Source organism: Corvus brachyrhynchos, unplaced genomic scaffold, assembly GCF_000691975.1.
Source record: "Corvus brachyrhynchos isolate BGI_N302 unplaced genomic scaffold, ASM69197v1 scaffold671, whole genome shotgun sequence".
Classification (NCBI taxonomy): domain Eukaryota; kingdom Metazoa; phylum Chordata; class Aves; order Passeriformes; family Corvidae; genus Corvus; species Corvus brachyrhynchos.
Genome location: NW_008236441.1, coordinates 2460473 through 2483356, shown reverse-complemented (window position 1 = coordinate 2483356; position 22884 = coordinate 2460473). Strand labels below are relative to the sequence as shown.

The 22884-nt window shown below is 38.8% G+C and overlaps 1 protein-coding gene across 5 annotated transcripts in view; it reads right to left on the bottom strand.

The window, feature by feature from the left end:
- Window positions 1-22825, bottom strand: part of KANSL1L (KAT8 regulatory NSL complex subunit 1 like) — a 65268-nt gene extending 42443 nt beyond the window's left edge. The window contains exons 1-4 of one of the 5 annotated variants that reach the window (XR_001866140.1): window positions 22700-22806; window positions 20765-21882; window positions 5624-5765; window positions 1727-1924 (exon numbers count right to left, since the gene is read on the bottom strand). Coding sequence is in view for 4 of the 5 variants with exons in the window: in XM_017747148.1 (XP_017602637.1) it covers window positions 1727-1924; window positions 5624-5765; window positions 20765-21852 (1428 nt within the window). In the remaining variant the exon portion in view is untranslated. Of the gene's footprint in view, window positions 1-1726; window positions 1925-5623; window positions 5766-20764; window positions 21883-22699 lie in introns of all 5 variants that reach the window. The other 4 variants (XM_017747148.1, XM_017747146.1, XM_008643566.2 and 1 more) reach the window with 4 other exon arrangements.
- Window positions 22826-22884: the final 59 nt, after the last annotated feature.

Sequence of the window (22884 nt, the reverse complement as noted above, 5' to 3'; positions counted from 1 at the left end):
TTTAAGCAGAAATAGGAAGAATTTTTTTCTGTTTTGTTACAAATCACAGATTTTCTGTTAATGTTTAAGTGATGTACTCAGGTAAAAACTTCACATCAGAATAAAAAATTCAGGGATGGATATTACAGAACAGAAATAGCAAGTCAATTATAAAAGGACTGGACAAAGCAAACAAGATGCCAGTAAACTAGTTAGCAGACTGATTTAAAAATCTCAACAGAATTTATTCTGTAAAGAGCAGTCTCTACTCAATATAAGAGCATGAAAAATAAAGGCAGACTTCCAAAACACAAGGAGAAACATACATGTAGCTATGAAAAGGACTCAAAAACCGTATTAATAAAAATTGCCAGCCTTAGTCACTTTTATTCTATACGACTTTCCTTTTGGTTCACAAGAAAAATTACTTATTTTTAACAAAGAAATACTTTAACAGCAGACTGAAGAAATCTGTGGGAATATCTGTAAATGTATTTCAGGCTGCAGCATTGTTGCTCCTGACACTGAACAAGAAACGCAGACTTTCAAGAGTTAAGAACAGAACTGGTGGTCAAAAAGGAAATCAAACCCCAAAGCTTTTAGTGGTGTAAAAGGGAAGAAATCCAATGTGTCGTGTTCGATGTGTTAGTTTTTACTTCCAAGTAATTTTCAGATCATCAAAGTTATTGCACCCCTTGGACCAAGTTTGTGGCTACTTGGGGACCAGGAAACAGACCACTATCACTTTAATTGTCAAAAGTCTTACTCAAAAGTGCGTTTAATTCTCCAAGCCACCACTTAAAGAGGGGCCATTCACCACATTCTAAAAATGCTCTTTGGGTTACCTTATGCAATTGCCAGCACTGGGCATGGAAATTTCCTGTTACATTGCTTCCTCAGTCCTGCCTGTGGTGGATAAGATTTATCAACGAGGGGAAGCATTTTAAGAATAGGAAAGTATGACTATCGAATAAGAAAAATTGGCACAGAGATTCAGGAACAGGCACTAGTACTTAATGCTACTACTTTTAACCCTTTTAAAAAATGTTTGTATGACCAGGAATTTATGTAGAGCAGCAGAGCAACAAATTAATGCCCCACAGTGGCTTTGTCAGGTTTGTTTTACACAAACTGCATAAATTCATTCTGAAAAACAAATTTCCAGTATCTCCTTCAGCAATGTGATCCTACCACATCCTTTATGTACTTTCAAGCAAAAGAAAATCCTGCTGGAATCGTATTTCCTGGAATCAACACCATGGAAACAGCCATTCTGCACACTGTGAAGTGAAACTCTGCTCACAACTATGCCTCCACTGTACCTGGTAAGTACCTGGAACTCCTCAGCTCCAAACCAGAGTCCTACAATGTTTGAAAAGGCAGATTAACAACTGTGTTCTGTTTGGGCTTTTACTCTTTCTTCTCACATTAAGTATTTCCCGAAACAACCTGTGGAAACTCTACACTGACCCTGACTATAAAGCAGGGGCGGGTTTGTGGATGGTTCTTAGAGGCTGTTATGTGTCCGCTTGGAGGGAAACAAAGCAGTAACACAGACACGTCAGAAATAAGAGGTTAATTTGTAAACCTGATGTACAGTGTAGTTAATTTAAACCCTTCAATTAATCAGCACCCAATCCCAGGACTGCAAAATATCTTTCTTTTTGGAAGTCATCACCATGGAACCTCCCTATTTCTGAAGTCAGTCATTTGGCTTCACTGACAACTCAGTTTTATTTTACTTTACCTGTTTTTCTATGTTTCGTAAAAGCAGAGTAGGACTGCTGGGTGACATTTCAAAGTCGTGCTCTGGCAAAGAATCCTGTCTCTCAATGGCAGCTTGCGAATTCCCTGTGGCGCTTAATAAAGCTTCTTGGTCTGTCAATTGTATTTGCTTCTTCAAAATGTCTTTTGGAAACGGGAATTCTTCTAAGACCACCATCCCCTAGACAACAGCAATTGAACACAGTTGGTCGACAACAGATTAACCCTCCTAAGTAATTTTTAAGGGGCAGTCAAACCCGGCACATCCCTCTTAAATCCTCCCAACAACTTTCGAGCACGTTGCAGTTAAAATACGGAAATAGTACGCATTTTGTTTAATAAAAAGCTGCATCAATTACGCTACTTCCTGTAACAGCAATCACTCCAGTGTTATACTACTGCTTAAACATCTGTGTCAAAATTGAATCAGAAATTCATACTTATTAGAATATTATATGATCATTTGCCTGCTGATTTAAGAGGAGGTTTTAGATTTTTTAGACTCCCTAAGAAATGACCACCAATGATCTGAACTTGGTTTTAGACTTTGCCGTCAATAAATTTTGCTGGAGTAATTTTAAAGTGCTCTATTTCTCTTATTCCTATCCATGTTCTATGCAAAGCATCAAGGCTGTTATTCTTATGTAGCAGAAATTATACAATTATAACCAAAAGCCTTTTACAATTTAATAACCGATTTTTTTAAGGTGAGCATTTTTAGAGTTTCATAATTAGAAGTAACTATGCTAAATATATGCTTTTTAAGACCATCTGCACAAATACGGTATCAGATGCAGTGTACCATCTAGAACACCACCTAATAAGATAAATATAACTTTATATGGTAGGGAAATAACAGTGTTTCATAAATGGAACTAGGAAAATGATACCCCTATTGTATTTTCCACATGAGAGATTAGAAAAATAGAAGTCTCTAGTACAACCCTAGGTAATGTATCAGTTGGTTTAAGAACTTAAAATGTTAAACAAAATAAAAGCAAAAATGACCTTGTGACAGTCAAACCCAGTCCTCAAATAGTTCCTTGGTTTGTCATTATCTTGAGCAAATAAATGTAATACCAGAAAAGGCTATCAAACTTCTCCAGGCTTTTTCCAAAGAGAAAGGGAAAGAACTTACTTGCTTTTAAGTATTAACAGTTACTCAAATATCAAGCAGATATTAAAATAATGGGATTATTGCAATACTGCCTCAAATCTGTCTTTTTAATGACAATATTTCACTCAATCGAAGAACAAGGAAGACTGTCATAATGTGAACACAAGAAAGCCGTATTGCTATTTCTTTAAGCAAGACGGACTTCACCTAGGTTGTGGCTGTGAAAACTAAAGGTCCTATAGTTTCAGCAAGACCTTCACTTCTGCCTCAGCAGCAACTGGCCTTAAAACATAAAAGCAAGTCTCAAAGAGATTTCAAAGAGGAGACTAGGAGAAAAAGTGAAATTGTCTTGCTTTCATTGTGCCTAACTTATTCCACTGTTGAATTTTAAATTCAAAGCTGAGAACAAAGATATTCTCTAAAAATAAACAAAGGTGCTTGAAAACTTGGTTTAATGCCTAAAAAGTGCACAGAGATTCTGAATGTCCATCAAGTCAATACTAGATTTTTCCACATATATCATCATCTGCACTTTTCCATTTACAGCAGATGGACACAAATCCAGACCAGTAGCATACTATGGGCAGTATATTCAAGGAAATTCAAGTAGAGAACTAATTTTTGTGTGCCACAGCAGGAGGACAAGCTACCTCAACAGCTTTAGACTCTTTTAGAACTTAGAATCTTTAGGTCGTTTTAGTAAAAAGATCATAGGTCATGACCACAGAGAGTCTAAAAAGTCTAAAATCCAAATTCTGAGGTCAGAGGAATGGGAAGACACACATTAGAAGTGCTGAAAAGAGGGACATACACACACATGCTTCCAATGGACTTTTATTTTTTGAAGTTTTGGAAACCTGTTTACCAAGCATGGAAAGAGGAAAGCAGAAAAGGAAGAGGAAAATTGACAGAGCGTATGGAAAGGGAGAGATGGAATAAGTACAGAAGATGAAGAGTAAATAATTGTAAGACTAATATGAACTATATTACAAGTTAAATGAGTTACAATCAGTAGGTTTTGGCAATGACTGCCTTCCTCCCCAAATGGAATGGTTTTGTTTTGCAGATACAGATTTTTTTTTTAAATGAAAGGACTCTCAAAGATCCAGAGGCGCTACTTCTGTGTGTGTAGAGATGGTGAAGGCACAATGTAGTAGGCCAGGAAACAGACCATAAGTTACTCATCTCCCTTCCTATTGCATTATGGTGCTCAAGGAGTGGCATTTTGCTTGAAATCCTTGTTCCCTTTGCTATGAATCACATTTTTTTCCACTCAAAACACATCAAAACCACTCTAAAACCATTAAACAGCATACAAATTCTAATGATATTGTGTAACTCCTTTGCAGCCAGTAAATGAAAACAAAGAGCTCTTCTATCAGCCCACATGTCCTTCTGTAGCTGCTGCACTGGTATAATATAAACATGTACACACACAAAAAAAAAATCCCATCTGAAGAAAATAGGTGCCTGCCTTTACTATGGGACACAATGCCGAACACTAAATACCACAGCTGGTAAAATGGGCATGGAGTTTCAGAAAGGAATGTCACTAACAATCTCCACCAGGAAGATGACTTGGCTCCAAACCAACATACCACCTTATGCTAAGATAATGCATGACTAAAAGAATGTTTTTCCTCTTATTTCTCTGATATTATTTCTCAGTCTTCTGTAGCTCATCTGACCTACACCATCATAAAGGCTGACAGCTTTTGTGTATAAGAGTGTGTGTGTATCTGGTATTCAGGACAACACTAAAACATAGGCATTCTCACCCTTCACCAAAATACAAAATCTCCTTTCACAGACCCTTAAACAAAGGCTCTTCATTTCTTTGTAAAGAAAAACCTGACTGGGGACAAGCTGGATATGAAAAGAAGGGCTCTGCGGGCAAAAGGAGAAGACGTAATAATTTTTCTTTATGTGTTCAGAGGGAAATGCTCTCTGAGGTGATTTTCTTCTCCTTTTAAACTCCCTCTAAGTCTCATGTTCAGCCACATCAACTCTGAAGCATCTTCTTGCTCTTCTCAGTTGTGCTTATCTGACACCAACAGAGACCAGAAAACCTACATGAGGCTCACTGACGAAGAGTCAAAGAGCCCTGCTCTAAAACCCCTCACTATCACGCCACCTCACACAGGTTTGGCTTCTTTTATGTGAGAACGACCTGGGGAACCCATTAAATTGATAGCTAGAGTACTAATGGTTTAGGAATGTCACTTTCCCACTGTCCAGCCAGTTCAATTTACAAAAACTAGTACATGAATTACACACATTGGAATTTTAGTAATTATTAATCCTTGACCTGTTCAAAGTGCTGTACAAACATTAACCATCTAATCCTCAGAATAAACATGCACTGCAAGTAACAAAAAAGCCCTGAAAGCCCAAAACACAAAAATGAATAAATAACCAACCATCCCACCTGAAAAGGCAATCTCACCTCTCCTGCAGAGGGAAAAACCAGTGTGATAAATGCAGTACTGTGCGCTGGGCCCCTGAAAGCCACTAACAAAGTCACTATCACAGATACAAAGGTAAGAGTTCCCAAATCGCAGTCCTATACTGGTGCCTTTAAGGTACAATAGTTTTTAGCTCCTGATGTCTTTCCCATTAAACTCTGCAGGTGATAGCCTGCACAGACACAAGAAGTCTAGGGCAAAACAAAGAACAACAACAAGAAACCAAAGACATAAATATTACAAGAAACACTGTCAAAAGATGATTCGAAAAGCCGATTTATGAGGTTACAGACAATACCTTGGTGGCACGTATTCGCCTGTGAAGGTCAGTTAGCTGTTGAATTTTGTATTCTAGTTCTGAAATCTGGGCTTGAAGCCATGTCCAACGGCTGCCAATTCTAGCTCTGTCTGCAAGCCACTTCGATTCAGAAGTATAGCTGCTGTGAAGACAAAATGCTGGTTAGTCCAAAAATAAAGATAACCACATTTGCACAAAAACATTTTTCACAGCTGCTCTGCCTCATGTTGCAAGCATCTCAGCTGCTTTCAGACGATATCTGATTATACCCATCCAGTTTCACATCAGCTTATTTCTGTAGCAACAGAACTTGCCCAAACCAGTACAATCCATGCTCACTGGCTATTCCCACACTAAGCTAGTTTTTTGTTCTGGATTATAAAACTCAGCCCTGGATAAACTACCAAACTATATCAGTTAAGGCTGATTACAGATGTGTAAAGAATTCCAGAAACTCCACCAGCAAGAATCCAAACTCTTACACCATGCCTCGTCCCACAAGCTTTGACAAATATTGTTTGCTAACAACTGGAATCTAATAAAACATCAGCCAGCAATGACCAGCTAGATATCAGGTCATTGCCCAAAAAAACCCAAATAAGTAGTTCAAATTTCTTTTATTCAAGCTGTTTTATAAATATCTGTGTCAGTTTAGTATAGTCAGGTCACTCTTACTGCTGTTCAAAATAGATGCTTTTTGTAATACAAAAAATATGCCTCCTGGTACTTGACATTGTGAATACCTTCATTTTGTTATGCTAAATTCATCACTGGTAGCAAACATTACTCAACCTACATAGTAAAGAAATTAATGATGAAACCATACCATGCAACAAACAATCTTAATATCCAATAAATTTAAGCAACACAGAAAACACAACGCAGTATTTTAGTATACAACTTCTACTATTATCCTATCATTAACTGACATTGTTTATTTATTTACAGAAAGTAACTGGTGTTTGTAGGAACCCAGAGTGCCGAGAATATTTGCAAGGACTTTTAGAAAATTCTCTCCCATCAGGAGGGATTTGATTTATGGCACAGTTCAGTGTCAGTGTTTTTTTCCCCAGTGAAGCTGTCAAGTAGTTTGCCACAGCTGACTTAGAAGAACGGTAAAAACAAAAATTAAACTTCTAGAAAAGAAGTGCTTTTCCTCAAGTTATTGGGATAATTACTAGATCTAGATCCTTGATGACACTGTGCACATGCAGAATACATGATCTCCTGTTCCCCAGGCAATGAAGAGCACTGAAGTATCACAAAAGATACAAGAAATAGCAGATGGTACGATCTGGCATAGGAACATTATACAAGTGCAATTGTTTCATGCAGAATTTTGTGTCAACTACCTCAACAACAAAGAAAGGTAATACAGCCCCCTGCAGAAGATGCTAGACACATCCTGGCATGAGCAGGGAATCATCAAATTTGAGAATCCTAATATTTTCAAGGCTAATATTATAAAACATAATATAACTCAAAATTTCAGAACTTTCAGTCTAGTTTAGCTATCATATATGGTAACAATAAACACGGTGTCGGGTAGGTCACCTCTAAAATACATAATCCTCTCCCTTTTAACATAAATTATCTTCCCACATAATTTATCACCAGTTTAAACTCTCTTGTACACAAAAAAAATGAACATACAAAATTATGGAGATTGAAACACCCTATTTAAATCCAAATTCTATGAGAAAGCAATGTGGATTACTATCAAAAAGAACTCAAAGAACTCTGTAAATATATATAATAATAAATTACTTACATTTTACATATTCTATTCATAATTTTCTCCTAAGAAAAAAAGGCATATGAAGTCATCTTGTGAAAATCTATCTTCTGACCTCTTTTTATTTCTCTTTATCTTCCCATCAATACCAGCAAAGAGTAAAGAGTCACAATTACTTATGCTCTAACCAGGTCTTCCTAACAAAAACTTCTCTGGGATGGACAGCTTTTGCATGTTTGCGCTCCTGGAAATAATAAAATACACTTTGCAGGGAAAGGGAGGGAATCTGAATTCAAAGATTTAATTTTAATGTGTTCACACAACCATGGTGGCTGGAATAGTTAAGATTTGTCTCAGGACCCTGGTCTGGCAAAAAGCTAGTCCTAAGAAAGAGCTGCTTAATGAGTCTATAAAAATCCCTTAGTTAATAATTTTAACAAAAAACAAATTAAAGAGGAATAAAGAGGATAACTGAGAAAAACCCAACAGGAGTACTGAGGTGTTTATTTCTGCTCCTTTCTCAAAAGGCAAATGAACAAATGAATGATGAAACCCCGCAAACCAGGACACTGTAAAAACAAAGCCAAGGTGAAAGGAAATAAATCACATGGACAGATTCACCTCCCAAGCTAGATGCAACAGTCTGGGGAGAAAGGGGAGCTACCCTCAAACAGACTGAGGAAGAGTGGGAAGGAAATGAGGAAAAAAGTAAGGTGTCCTGTACACAGCTGGGAAACAAGAAGCAGAATGGAAAGGGCCAGAACTGGTCTTATGTCACCTACACTACATGAAATCAGTGTGGCATAAGGGAATCCACAAGCAATATTGAATCACAGCTGACAGTAGAAGGAATGTTAAATGCTATAACCCCTGTACATTACTGTCTTACACATACCAGAATCCTCTGCAAAGTTATATCACAAGTTATTTTTAAAAAATGTTTGCATTTTTTTCCCCTTAAACACAGTATTTAATCTTGAATCAACTGCATTCACTGTTAAACATATTAAGTACATTTTTGCTTCATTCTAAAACACTATGCAAGTATTTCTTAAGGCTTTAAATTCTATTACATAATTAAAATAACAGCATTTAATTAGTGTGTAACAATGTCCTTAGGTCCCACTCTAAGGAAAGGTTTCCACCTAACTAAGCACAAACATTTTATGCTCAGGCCAAAGGAAGCAGTTTTAGCTTCTATGTCTTGCCAGCCCAGGCTGCCCCAAGGCCAGTGCCTGCTCAAAGACTTGGGCAGCTACACAGTGACATGGATTAGAGTTGCTCCTGGTTAATTTTAACTTCAGGGGCAGCATGATTGAAGCAAGTTTAAGTCTAGATCCCCTTCCTAGCTTTGATGCATTGCAGACAGGATAAGAGACAGAAGCATTGCTGAACTCTGTTCCCATCCCTTTCACTCCTATTTGTTTGATCTTGCATTATTTTTTACCATCTTTTGCTGTAAGTCTATTTCTCTAAAAATCTTTTAGTAAAGCTTGTAACTCCTAAGAGAGATAAAATCGTTATGAGCTATCCTCACACTCCTAAAGTGAGCTGTTTGCATGCAAAGTAGGATGGTTGCTCAAGTGACAAATGATAACCTATTTCTGCAACAACAACAAAAAAAAAACAACCTGAAACAAAACCCAAACTAGTAAATCTGTTCCTGGGATGCCAGACAGTAAAGCTTAACATTCACTCAGTAAAAGGACGTTGTTTTAATGTGGCTCCAGTGAATTCATTAATTCTGCAAACCCAGAGAAGAAGAAAAAAAAAAAAAACTACCAAAAAACCAACTACAAACAGTTATAAAAATAACCAAGCCTGTCACTGAAGGAGGAAGTCAGAAGCAGGTGCTAAAGTATAAGCTCATGCTCTTGTTTTCTGTTGGGAATGAGACAAGAAAAAGGACGTTTCTGTCTGTCCTGCTTCCTGTGTGCTCCTTTTGCAAAGCATCTTTACTTGGTTTCCGTGCTTTTGACTCAAAGATCATACATCCTCCACAGGAATTCCAAAATCATTCTTCTGCTGGCAGCTCAGTATAAACCATACTACACTGGGAAAGTTTCTCATGTTCAGTACTGTAGTACAGTGGAATATTAAATTTGCATATAAACTTACTGCTCTTGCAATGACTCTAAATCTGCAGATGATCTACATTCATCCAGGACTATTAGAACTGGAAAAAAACAGAGCAATGCTGATTTTGTATGAATAAAACATCTCATTTAAATTGCCCTACAAAAACATGCTGGAATTGCATTAGGGGCAAAACTTATTTCCATGTGAAATACCCTCCTGCATTTCTATTTTGGTTTGACTGCAGGTCAATCCTGCACAACTTGCAAGAGAAGGAAAAAAAAGAAATGCAGAAGAACAAACAATGTACAAGGAGCACATACACAAATGCAGACAAAGTATGATCAAAAATGTAACTAGGAGCAGACATTCACGCTGTACTGGGGCATCCCAAAGTACGGAAAAGAATTCAGCTGGGGATCATCAGCAACAGCAAAGGCAGTGTATGTATTTCATCAAATCTACTTGCTTCTGCTGAGACTGAAGAGGCAAGTAAAGACCACTAAGTACTGCTATTACAGTTGGTACTGTTGCTGGAACTGAAGTAAGTTTTCAGCCATGACCTAAGGACAGAATGCACAGAAGAACCCTGTAGCACTCTCACCTTCCCCCAACGAGAAACACTGAGAACAAACAATGTTTTTACATAACCAAACCAACATTGCAGAACACAACAGGACCCTCAGAAGTATTTCCAGTGCTTCCATTGTGTTTTGGGTGAGATTTATGTTTTTCCAATAGCTAAGATCAGCCTGTGCCAAAAAAACAGATGCAGGCAACCTAGCTGAGTGCAAAAGGGAACTGCTGACCAAGATAAAATTGCTGTGCTACACACACTGCTGTTTGGGGTTTGTGTGGGGGTTTGGGGTATTTTGGTTACAGGAAAGGAGAAGAGGTGGAATTTAAACCTTAAAAGCATATTTTATTTTTATAAGCAAACAAAACAATAAGCCTGAAAACAGTTCATAAATGATGGAGAAACACAATGGTGTTTAAAAGGCACAAAATACACAGAACCTGGGATTGACAGTAAGTATCCAGGAAGGCTGGTTCAAGAAAGTATGATGAGCACAGGAAAGAGTATTTTAGAGTGTGCAGCCCTGTGACCATGGCAAGATTCTCCACAAGTATCTTATACGCTGAAAATTAAAAAGAAACTAAAGCCTTCCACCTTTGTAACTCCCAGTGAGAACAAGTAACATGCCCTACCATGACATGTCTGCAGGGACAATGGCAGGATGCTTCCTGCTACACAGGAAAGGAGCACGCTTGCAACAGACCCACATCAAAACTCAAAAACCACATTTGCCAACCCATAACAGTCACCTTTCAAAAGGCTTTAAAAACACCAACATTTTCAACTAACAACACTCTTAAATGCATGCAAGCCAGAGAGCAAGGCACTCACATAGTGTGGGTGGGAAAAACAATCCTCCAATTCCAAAATTCTTCATTAAACGTAAGAACAGCAGTTCTTCCTGACATCATCTCACACTTACATTTCTGCTCACTCTCTCAACATGGGGTATTTTGCTCTTTCTGCTAGGTGATGTTCCCTTCCGTTTAATCCACAGTGTTCTGACATCGAGTTTTCAGATGATACAATCCTAAAGTGACCTCTACCACATCCCTGCTGGCACATCTCTTGTGGGGAACTCCCGGGCTAACAGAGGCCTATTGCTAATCACATAGCAGTGAAGCACTTGGGAGCAAAAAGCAGCTGATAAACCACAGAGTGACTCTACCCTCAGGATAAAGAGCCAATCACCCTCCTTAGTGGGAGTCACTGAAAACAAGGGCAGAAGTTTATTGCTTTTATGAAGGACTGATCTCCAGAAACTGAAAAGCAAAAAGAAATCAGATGGTTTTCAAGTCTTTAAATTCCATCCAGACATCGTATGACTCACCATGAACTTCATGAAACATTGAGAAAAAACCAGTCATCCCCCAATTCTCTTGAGACACTCAGTTGTACAAAAATACAAAATATTCTCCACATGGCTCTATCACAAATGCTCCACAGCACACTAGTGTGGTGGGAGTTCCTCCAGGACTGGAGCTGATAGCTGTGAACCTCCTCAGCTGCCCCTAATTTTACACCAGCATTACAGTCAGTTCTCTGACTACGTATGTTAAAGCCCAAAAAGCAACTGTCCTGAATACAAGCATTTTCTTGCAAGCCACTAATGTGGGCCCAGGGCTTCTCATAGCTTTGGTCAACATGGTGGAGATCTTCAGCATGTCCATTTTTCTTCTCTCTGCAGACACTGACAGTGAGAGATTACCTATGAAGACTAGAAGAAGATATAAAATACTCTAATTAGGTGAATTCAGATCTGCTCATATTTTAGATAACCTTATCTAGATTTTCCTTATGCGATAAAAGTGCATGCCCACTCCCAACCAAAACCTCCAACACTTGTAATGGCTGAACAAATATGTACAACTATGAAATGACCCGTAAATGCTTTCTCAAGGACTAATTCTTCCAGCACACCTATATAATGTTTGTTTTCAGGATGAACTTCAGTTGCTGTTGAAGTATTAATTCCCCTGGATCAGTTAACTGTTAAACCCATAATAACTACATAACTAAAAATGCCAGTGCGTGCTGTTTTATGAATGCAGTCTCTTCTACGCACTCCTGAGTGCAAAAAAGATTAAAACAAACTGTAACAAAATCTTCCCTCTAGTATTACAGCTGATCAACATTACACAAAAAACCACTATTTACTGTGGCAGTTCACGCTCAGCCTTTGCTCAGACTATGCCGGAGCAATATGCTGCTGTTTTGGGATAACCAACACCAAACCAAGCTATGTACCCCCCGTGCCCCACTCCTACTCAAAAAAAGTCAGTCGAGAGAATTTCTCTGGTGCTCAAAATTAGCCTGCAACCTCTATGAAGATCTGCAGCCAGGTCATTCTTCTGGAGCCTTCCAGGTCGCTATCTCCTTTGGTGTTTAACAGAAATTTTTATCTGGCAGACATTTTCCTCTGGAACACTAGACAGCTTCCCAAAACATGGGTTACAGTTATCCCTATCATCTACAGACATCAGCAACTGCTTATCACAACAATTTCTGGCACCCATGCTTGGCCCCACCATCTCTGACACATTGAAGCCATTTAATACTTTCAGAATTGAATCCATTAACGCATGTTGATACCAACATATAATACACATCTTAATCTTCCCAAACCAAAAAACTGTATCCAGCTGAACATTTCTGCTGCGCCATCAGGCCTGAGGAATTTATGCACTAACACCTGAAGTTATCAACCATAGCTGTGATTTTTCTCTTGAAGAGAAAATTCATGGGGGGAAAAAAATTAAGTAGCAAGGAATTAAGTAGCAATGGAATCAAATTTTTACATCTTCCACAAAGAGAGAAGGGACAGTGGGTAGAAGAGGAAAACTAATATTCAGAAAAAAAGGCTGCAGAAGAAAACTGAAAATATGAAAAGGAAAAGTCTCTGTGCTTAGATACCCTAGCAAGGGAAAGATTTAGTAAGAATTTCACTGGCGCTCTATATATGCTCCCTCATCTGAGAAATGACATCCTCCAGACTGATGAGATACCACAGCCAGTATTTGCCTGGGTCCCTGCAAAGAATCACACTACCGCTGCTGTTTTATATTAGAAACTGAATTGTTAAAACTTGCACTGAATTGTTAACTCAATTTGTGGACAGAATAAATTAAATATTCAGCTTCTTAAAGGATCTTTTAGAGTGTTGAATCTTTCCACTGGCTGGCTTCACAACCTGGTACATGCCTTTCATCTCCACTTCTGTTTACTTAATTCTTTAGAGCTGTGTTAATTATAAAAGGCCAAACGGGTTAGTGAAGGTGGAGTCAGTCAGAATATTAACCGTCCAGGAAGTAAAAACCTGCAAAAGGTAAACAACCAGCAGCATTTCCTCTTAATAAAATAAAAAAACCCCAAACATGCTGTAAATTGATTATCTGCCAATGGCTTTTGTTAAAAATACTTTAATAATAATTTTTAAGATTCTACTGTCTGCTTCAGCACCCCAGTATGCTGTACATCAGTCCAACGTGAAGCAGAGAAGCAGGTAGTGCTAAAATGCAAAGAAACTTCAAGAACAGCAGGGCTGCCAAGAAACAAGCTTCTCTTCTTGCCTTTGAAATGGCACAACATGGATAGATTAACAACAAAACACCAGGAACACAGGCCTAGAATTTCTCTCTAAGTGTGACACAACTGCCCTTCAAAACGAAACTAAGTAGTGCTACATCTGTAGCCCATGCTCAACATAAAATAAGGCAGAACTTACAAAATACACTCCTTTAAAGATTTGCGCAAATGGAACATTATACACAAGCAGCTTATCAATGCTGTCCAGCCACTGAAGTTTATTCCAAAATTTGTATTTATATTCTTACAAGGAAAAGATGGGTATGGTTTTCATATAAGGTCCAACTCCATCTTATAAATCAGTACATATATATATATACACACACATATATAGTATCAGATTCCAATGTAAAATGTGTAAGAGCCATATTCTTTTTTGAGACATCTTGGACAACTAACAGTTGAACCAGGAAGGTTCATGCCAGATACACCGAAGTCAGCAGCAGGCTTTCGGTAGTGGAGGGGTTGTAGCCCAAGAGAAGCAGTACAAAACTGTCCCAGCAGGGACTGCCAGGAGAGTCAGGAGGGGCTGTGGTAGGTGTGGAAGTCCACAACAGAGAAATCAGGTTAGAAGGAGCAGGAGCAGAAGCAAAGGTACCACCACACACTGCCATCCACGTTCCACCTCTGGGAATGTGCCTTATGTGGGGAGTGCTGTGGGGAAGGGGCTAACAGGAGAGCTAGCAGAGTGCTCCTCTGGCTGGTAAGGCAGTTGGGCACATCTGACAGGGGTCCCGCTTCAGGCCTGACACAAAGGAAGGTGCAGAGGGGCTGTGCTGACTATGAAACCTCTGGGTGGGGATCCTGCAGCAGCAGGGCCCCAGCAGGGACCCCGGCACCTGCGCTGAGAACATGGGACACCCTGGTACACGAGAAATCCAGTTGCTGCAGGTGTGCTGTGCTGTGAATAGAGGAGGAACCACAGAGAACTTGGCTGTCTGCTTCACAGGGCAAGGATGGAGGTCTTTCTGAGGTTAAACCCCGCAATTCAGTCAGCAGGGACATGGGGTGGGGAGTATAATGAATGTAGGTTTGAACAGTTTGGTATTCGGGTGTTTTGTAGGAGCCTGTGATTGAATTTCACTGAGTTTTACAGCTGCTCAGTCTACCTCATGGGCTGGGAAGAAAGGGAGTTTATAGTCCACATATATTCAAACTTAAGACCTCCAGATTTATTTTTTTTTACAACACCACAATCAGAAATTAGAAGTTTGCTAATTGAAAATTGAATTGATTTAAATTCCCAAACAGAATACTTCTTTTGACTCACAAGAGCTAGGCAATGTGTGTGGATGAAAATAAAATAATTTACAGCCGTTTCAGTAAAAAAAGAGCACAGGTCAATATATTTAAATCCAACATCTAACATCACATTCCTAACCCATATTTAGCAGTATGAATGAAATTCTGTTATAGGAGAGCATTCCTACTTTGGGAAGTCTTAATGCACACTTTTTACTTCATGTAAAAATGAAAACATTTAAATAATTTTCTCTATCAGGGGCCCACGTATGCTGATTTTCAAAGGCACTGGATGTATAACTTTGAAGTATATTCTCACAAATCAGTGTTAGCTATAAACCAAAATAACAGTGCCCTTGCTTTACAAGAAGTTATAAAGACAGTTCATTGTTGTTTGTAAACAAATCTTTTAATTAAAACAAACACATTTCACAGCTTAGTGAAAGAAAAAAGTTAGCCATGAACCACTGATTAATCAGCAGCTGACATCAAGAACCAACTTCTTGTCTCCAATTTAATTAAGCAGAGAAGGTTACATATGTATACACATGTGCCTGCTTATTAGATATGCTACGCTACTACACCATCTTGACTGTGTATTAAACAGTTATTAAGACAAGTAATGCCAAGTTTTTATTTGAGTTCAACACCCATCTAACTTAATAGATTTGACATTCCCAGCTCCAAGTTTCCCTTGCAGGTTGAAACCTGTCAAACCTTCTGCCCTTCACTAAAACCTTTCAGTCTGCCTTCAGCAGCTGCAAAAACATTAACGTAATTACAGGTTAGAAATCAGGATCCCCACTCACAAGAACATTACTCTGGTATTGTGAGAACAAAGTCTTGTTCAACAGCAAGTTTTTATTGCTGCACATGAGATCTCTAAAGCAAAACAGCAAATGCATGTGGGACCCTAAAGAAGTTTTAAATCCATTTTACAGAAACCCAGCCAAGTGAGGTTAAACATATTCTGAAATAATACATTGCTGTATGTATCCTTAGAGTTAAAACAGAAGGTAATGTAAAGCTAACTTTTCTTTCATTCTCCTCCCACATCCTAGTGATAGGAGCCTTTCCATTTCAAGAAAACGGAATTCTTGAAAAAGCAACATATAAAACATTCTTAAATCAGCATATTATTAACACCAATGAATTTATACTTATTCAAAAGCCCTCATACTAATCTTCTATGCAAATAAGACATTTCCTGGACTTATAAACTAAAAACGTCTTAAAACCAGGAAACAAGTTGGAGTTTGTGCTTAAGAGCAGTATTTAGTCCTGGCAGACTCTCCTCCTCCCCTTTCCAAACTCATAATTCAGTTCTCATATCAGATATGAAGTGAAATTACAGCTCAGTGTGGAAAATTAGGACCTGACCTTGCAAAAACAAACAGCCTCCCTTTATAACACGGCTCGAAGACTTGCAATAAACCCTGTCCTTTAAGCAGTACTGTATATAGCCAGGCCTGCAGAACTGCATTGATGTTGCTCAGTCAGCCACAGGAAAAAATGCTAGGAAAATGGAAAATAATCTAGAACAAACAGATTAGACTGGAGATACTAGTCACAATGTTTTCTTCCTTCCTGTGTTTTCTCTGCCTTAATGCTCCCCTCCCCATCACATGTTTGTACTAAAAGCAGATTTCCCATCTTCTCTTTCCAACTATCAATCTAAGGGGGAAAAAATAAAGAAGGAGAGAAAAAAAAAAAACGAGAAAGATTTACTATCTCTTCACATTCATGATGAAAGTTTCCAGGCACAATAAACCCTGTGGCCATGGAAAGATGTAACAGTGCGTCTTTGTCAGGTGTGAGATTGCTGGAGGATAATCAGTAAAACATGTCTTTCAGAAATCAGAGGAAAAAGCATGAAAACATTTCAGAGGGAAAAATCCCACCAAATGATGCAAAAGGATTATATTTGGATAGGGAAAGGAGAACTGGGAAAACGAGGCACAGGACTTTTCATGAGTAGAAAGAGCTACTTATTTTGCAGAAAAATCTATTGCACGCAGTTTTTCTGTCTAATTGATTAGGTGCAGGTATTACTGTTTGATGGAGTGAGCAGCTGTTTCTTCAAAGAACCACAGTGATGTATCTTTTGATTCTGGAATATCACACATGTAGTGTACGTAGAAGAAAAGCTCTGCAACTTTAAAAGTTTCCCAAATGACCACCTGAGCATCAGAGTTCTTTGTGGTACATTGTACTTCTTACTACATCAGGAAAAGACACAAAATACATCAGTAAGAATGTGGAGTTGGCCTAGCAGGATACGCACTGCTCCCAGAGTGGACCTGTGTTTCTTTGAAATCTATGACTATGTCTGTGTATAATCTTTCATCGTCATAAGCCACAAAGATCAACAGGTTTCAAGTAAATTCAGCTGGTGAAATGCTGTCTATGTTGCATATCAAGTGTTAGTTATGAATCCCTGAAGGAATTACTAATGGTCAGCTTTGTGTCGCCTTCCTTGGGCACTGTCTGCTCTGGTTTCTAACACCTAACAGGGAGCCAGCGAGCAGCACCAAACAGCTGCCTTTGAGAAACTACAGAGAAAGACTAACACATCCCCTGGGTAGTGGGATTTTCCTATGCCTAAATGATGGAATGGTACTAAAATACACCAAAAGTTACTGCTGGAAATGTGGTTCTATGACAACTGACAGGTTAAAGACACTCATGAGCTGACAGTAACGGCAAAATGACAAAGGCCCTAAAGACAGGCAACTGTTTTTTCATATTTCTTTTTAGTAGACACTCAGAAGAGTAAAACATGATTTGATTAAGCTCTTGAAATGCGATGAGCCTTTCCAATTACTCTAGGCATTAGAGAAGTTCGGTAAGTACTGTGAATTGCCTTCAACAGCAGACCAAGAATCTCATCTTGAGGACAGAATCTATGGAATGTAGAAACAATGGTTTAAATATCTTACAATAGCTATTTGCAACTAAACAACAAAGGTATTGAAATAGAAGGATAAAGACAATCTTACTTGAGCCACAAAGCATTGAGATACAGCTCAGAAGAGCTTATGTCAACACTCATTGGGAAAAACTCTTTTCAGGATAATGAGAATGAACAGGTTCAAAATGCTAAAAATAACTCCAGGATTTTTAACTAGCATGAGGAATTGGAGCTGGAATCAACTTCTCCCTCCTGATGGGAAACACACTGTTCTCAGGTAGACATAGTAACTGCAGGTTCCTCCCTGCCTTGCACATTTTGATACCTCCTCCCCCCACAAAAAGGATGAAAAACACCACAGTCATGACAGTGACCAGTCACAAGCGTGATTATACCCTCAAGTAAAATGCAGTCAGTCTACTGAGATATGGGCAAAACCAAAACATTCTTTTCATTCATCACTACATTACTTGAACCTTATAGTATCTACAGTTAAGTATTATGAAGAATATCACAGAGGAATTCAGAGTAAAAGTCCTCACTATGAAAAATAAATATTTCCACACAGGTGAGGAAATGAGTATTCTCTCACCTATATGATCCCATTGTTTCTGGAAAGCACTTAGAACCAATTCCTGAGGAGAGAAAGCCATTTCAAAGCATGTAAATCCACTTAGCAGAAATAAAAATGGATAGTAATTTTGTTTCTTTTGTCCAGATGAAAGGCAATCCAAATGGCCTTAAAGTGGCAAGGCTCAGGAACCAGCAAATCTCATCAGCTGAACTGGTCAAAAACTGATTTACCTTTGTTACCTCGAAGGAAAAGGGCAGCATTTTAGCCACAAAGGCGAATCTTAGGAAGGTTGGAGAAATAGAAGAAAAACATTGAGCTGAAGATAATGATAAATTCAAATAAGAGACAGTCTGTCCTCAATGCAATGTTAATTCAAGCACTGCCTTAGTCTAGGCACAAAGACAAGTCTTCTGCTTAAATCAGGCAGTACTTTTAACTCTAAGCTTGCTGGTCCAGCAGCACACCTCGAACGCCAGTGGTTATTTCCCTACCAATGCAGCAAGGCTGTTGCTGCTGGAAGAAGGAGGGAGAAGAACAAACAACCCAAAATAAAGGGCCACATTGAGTCACACTACAGATCATCTACCTAGTTCTCCTGCCTTTTAGCAGTAGCTGAGATAACACTGTGACAAGACTGCAGGCATGGAGGGAGCAGTGCTTCTCCTGAACATTCCCCCAGCTGCCAGCAATAGCAGCTTGGGGATTTCCTGAGCCAAAGGTGATAGGTTTGCTCTTAATAATCCTCTGTGGATTTTTTCATCAGCGCAACAAAGCAAACTGAGTAAGCCTTAAGTGGAAAGATAACTTAAGGAACCCCAAAAGCCACAAGAAGGAATAAAGGCAAAGGACTGGCAGGCAGAGTTAGAAATTCAAGTGTCCCTGGCAGGAAGAAAAAAGAAAACCATCACACAGAACTTTGGTCCAAATTTTACATTATCCACTACCCTTCAAGAATTAAGAATTTCTCAGGAGTTTTCCTCTTCAGTTCATGTAATCACAATCTCCTAGAGGCAGAGCTATTACTCAGAAGTTAGGAGAAGAAGGTGGATTCTTCTATGCTGGGGAGAGCCCAAATTATGTTTTTCATCAAAATATTTCAAAAGAATAATTTGCAAACTCAAATATTTAAGGTGATCCTAACTTAGTTGGCAAGTCATTATGCTTTGGCTGGACTTCAGCACAGTATTTACCATTCTGACAATATGTAAAAGAAAATGAAAACCTTTTCTCCTCTGTTTTTGAGACCCACAGAGCTTAGCAGAACACAGCCTTGCTGGACTGAAGCTATAAACATGTAACAGGGCACAGCTCTTTCAGTTTCAGAAGCTTACTTGATTTCTTCTGAGCATTATGCTTTTCAGGAAGCAGAACTGGAAGTACGTGTTTTAAAGTATTTTTTGATTTATTTTTTCTAGACAACCTATAACAGCAGAGGGTATAAGGAAAGTTTTGTGTAAACACAAACCCTGTCCTGACAATCTGTAAGAACCCACCAGAAATGTGGGCGTCACGAAGCTCCTACCAAGCTGCTGCATTTGTGTGCAGCTCTCTTCTGTGTATAACAGTCCTGACTATTACATCCCAACAAACCTTAAGACATGCTCGTTTCTCCAGCTTTGGGAAGAGGAAAGCAGCAATCCTTTCACTGCTTTCTAAAATTTCTTGACTGAAGAGATTGTGTTAATAGTGTAGCAAGGCAGAGGTAAAAAAAGAAAAAGAAAGAAGGTTGTACCATCATCAGAAAGCAATTGTACTATCTCCTCTTACCTACCACTGATTTTCAAAGCCACAGTGATTAGTATTGACAGGATTCCTGCCAACTCAAGACACTATTAGTTAATGATATGAATTTCCCTCTGGTTCTTCTTGAAAAAGATACCAGCAACAATAAAAACACCACTGCTAGCTACATTTATAGCTGCAGAGTGACTTCAGTAAGTAAATTAACATTTTAAAAATTAAAAGTTAAAGAACCAAACTTTTTCAATATACCAACAACCAGATACCTGCATCAGATGACCATTTTGAATTTTTACTCTTTATCACATCATACTGGATTTCAAGATCCTAACATTGACTAATGTGTAATAACGCCAAGAAAAATTAAAATTATTTTCATTCTGGACCAAAGTATTTACAGCTATTACTATTTGATTTACAGCACCATTTGAGTATGAGCAGTATTGATGTAATGCAAATTGATAGAGTGCAGTAGAAACTCTAGTTCTCTGCAATCTAGTAAAGCAACTGCTCCTTAAATGCATTAATTAGAAGTTCTTACTTTTTGCCAAACCTAGCTCACACTGTCAGTCTTGCTGGTTTCAGTAACATTATCTACTGGACAAAGTCACTCACACAAGATGGAATCCGTAGGTCTAGACCCTTCCATCCTGATTTATAGGTAAGAAATACATGAGTCTAAGCAGGAATTTAACACTTACGCTTCCACAGTTGTTCTTACAGTCTGTTCCTCACCATCTTCATCTGAGCTGCTACATGTTGCATCAGAGTCCAGGTCCTTTTCCACACGAGACAGCAGCCCTCCAGTAGAAAGTGCAAACCCACGGATTTCACCTGGTGCAACACTAACTCCGTTCTGTACGTCCACACTTGAACTACGCTTTGAAGTACTTGTGTTGTTTTCCGGCCAACCTTCAGTGCATCTGAGGGAGCTATTGCTCAAAAATCTAGTTGGCTCATGGAAAACCTTCATTCTCTGAAGCTGATGTTTCACAAAGCATTTCAGCTGCTGATCACAGTGTTTGATAACATGTTTTGCCAGGAGCATTTGTAAACGCTTCTGAGTTCGTTTGGCGCGACTGATTTCCATTTGTTGCTTAGTGACACACTGGAGTAAACGAGCATACACCTCCTCCTGGGTGCAGGTCAAAATCCCTTCTGAAGGCCCATGAAGAATTTGGTGTAATAAATCCCCTTTTATTGTTTCAGTGCAGACTTCCAAAGCCCTACCCAAAACCCCATTCTTCTTGTACCATTTACCATTTAAAAGCTGCATTTCTTCTGCATTACTGGATTCAATTACACTTGAACCTGAAAGTCTCTGCATCCCTGCCAAGTTCGGAGATGTGGTCTCTGAAAACGTTGCCCCTTTGACCTGTTGCTCGGGTTCTGAATGACTAATCTGACCAAATGATGTGTCAGCACCATTATGTAATGTTTTTCTCATCTTGGAGCAGCCGGGCTCTCCTGCTTTCTTTTGCTTACCAGTTTTGTTGCTAAACGCAGAATTTGTACTCATTAACAAGACAGACTGATAGCACTTGGAGGATGGTGGGGAACCAAAATGCTGCACACGGAAGATATCATTCCTGAGGTTGGGCTCAGCAGTGGGGAACCCCAGGACTGAGCAAGTAATCTGTGTGATGGAGTCCTCTTTTATCTTCTCTTCCACTGCTCTGGAATTTTCCATGCACAAAGCTGTATCAGACTCCATAGCTCTAGAGGACAAAGAAGGTGACAAGTGGATACCATGACCTTTTGTTGTTGCCTCTCTGAGGGCTGGTGTCATTATAGCTATGACAGGTAGTTTACAGCAAACCTGAAAATAACATGGGCCATGTAAATTTTCTCATTTTCATGACACAATACAAACACAACAACTCTGTTAGACATTTCATTCTTTCAACATTTCGACATCATTCAGAGATTCCATAAAAAAGAACATTATCTAAAGAACACAGACTATGTTGCCTCCCAAGTCAAACAAGAACACTCTCTCCGCTGGTTTTTTTTTTTATTTCATTCAGAGGCTGATCCATGTGCAATGAAAGCCTTTACATCTCAGGGGAATAACTGTTCATATCTCATTTCATTTTTGATCCTATCAGTCTGAGAAATAAGACCCAAAGAGTTCAGGTCTGTCATCTAACCTTGCCTAAACTGAAAAACATGGCCATGAACAACGTGACTGGCACTATTGAGAGAAACATATTTACTCTAAATCTGTATAAAGCAAGCATTTGATTAATTATGATATATTCTTATACATACACATTAGAAATCAATCAACAATGCTAATGCTTTCAAAACAGAAACTCTTAAGTTCTGAAGTTTCCTATCAAAAAGGAGTTATTTCCTGAGCCTTCATATCCCACTCTTTATTCATCAGGCACTGTCTGTGTAACATACAGAATATTTTTCATAATATCTTTTTTCATAATGTCTTTTTTTGAGGAAAGACAGTTCTCCATGACAATCCTTTTGCTTGTGGCTTGCCATTTAACAAAGGGTTCCCAGACTCTGGGATCAAAAGACCAATGTCAACCTTTAACCCTTCTTGTCAGCAGCTATGCTGCCAAGTTATACTGTATCTATTTCACAGCATACCACGCAGGAATCACTTGCACAGTACTTACAGCTTTGTTTAGGAGATGGTTAAGTAAACCCAATGAATGATTTAATTGAACATGGCTTGCAGAAGCCTGAAAGATAAGTTCCTGTCAGTTCTTCATTAAGAAGCTAGAGAAAAAACCAGAAACAGTAAGAGAGCAGTAGCAAAAGTGATTGCAGCACAGTAATGCCACAGTAAATTCTGCTGAAC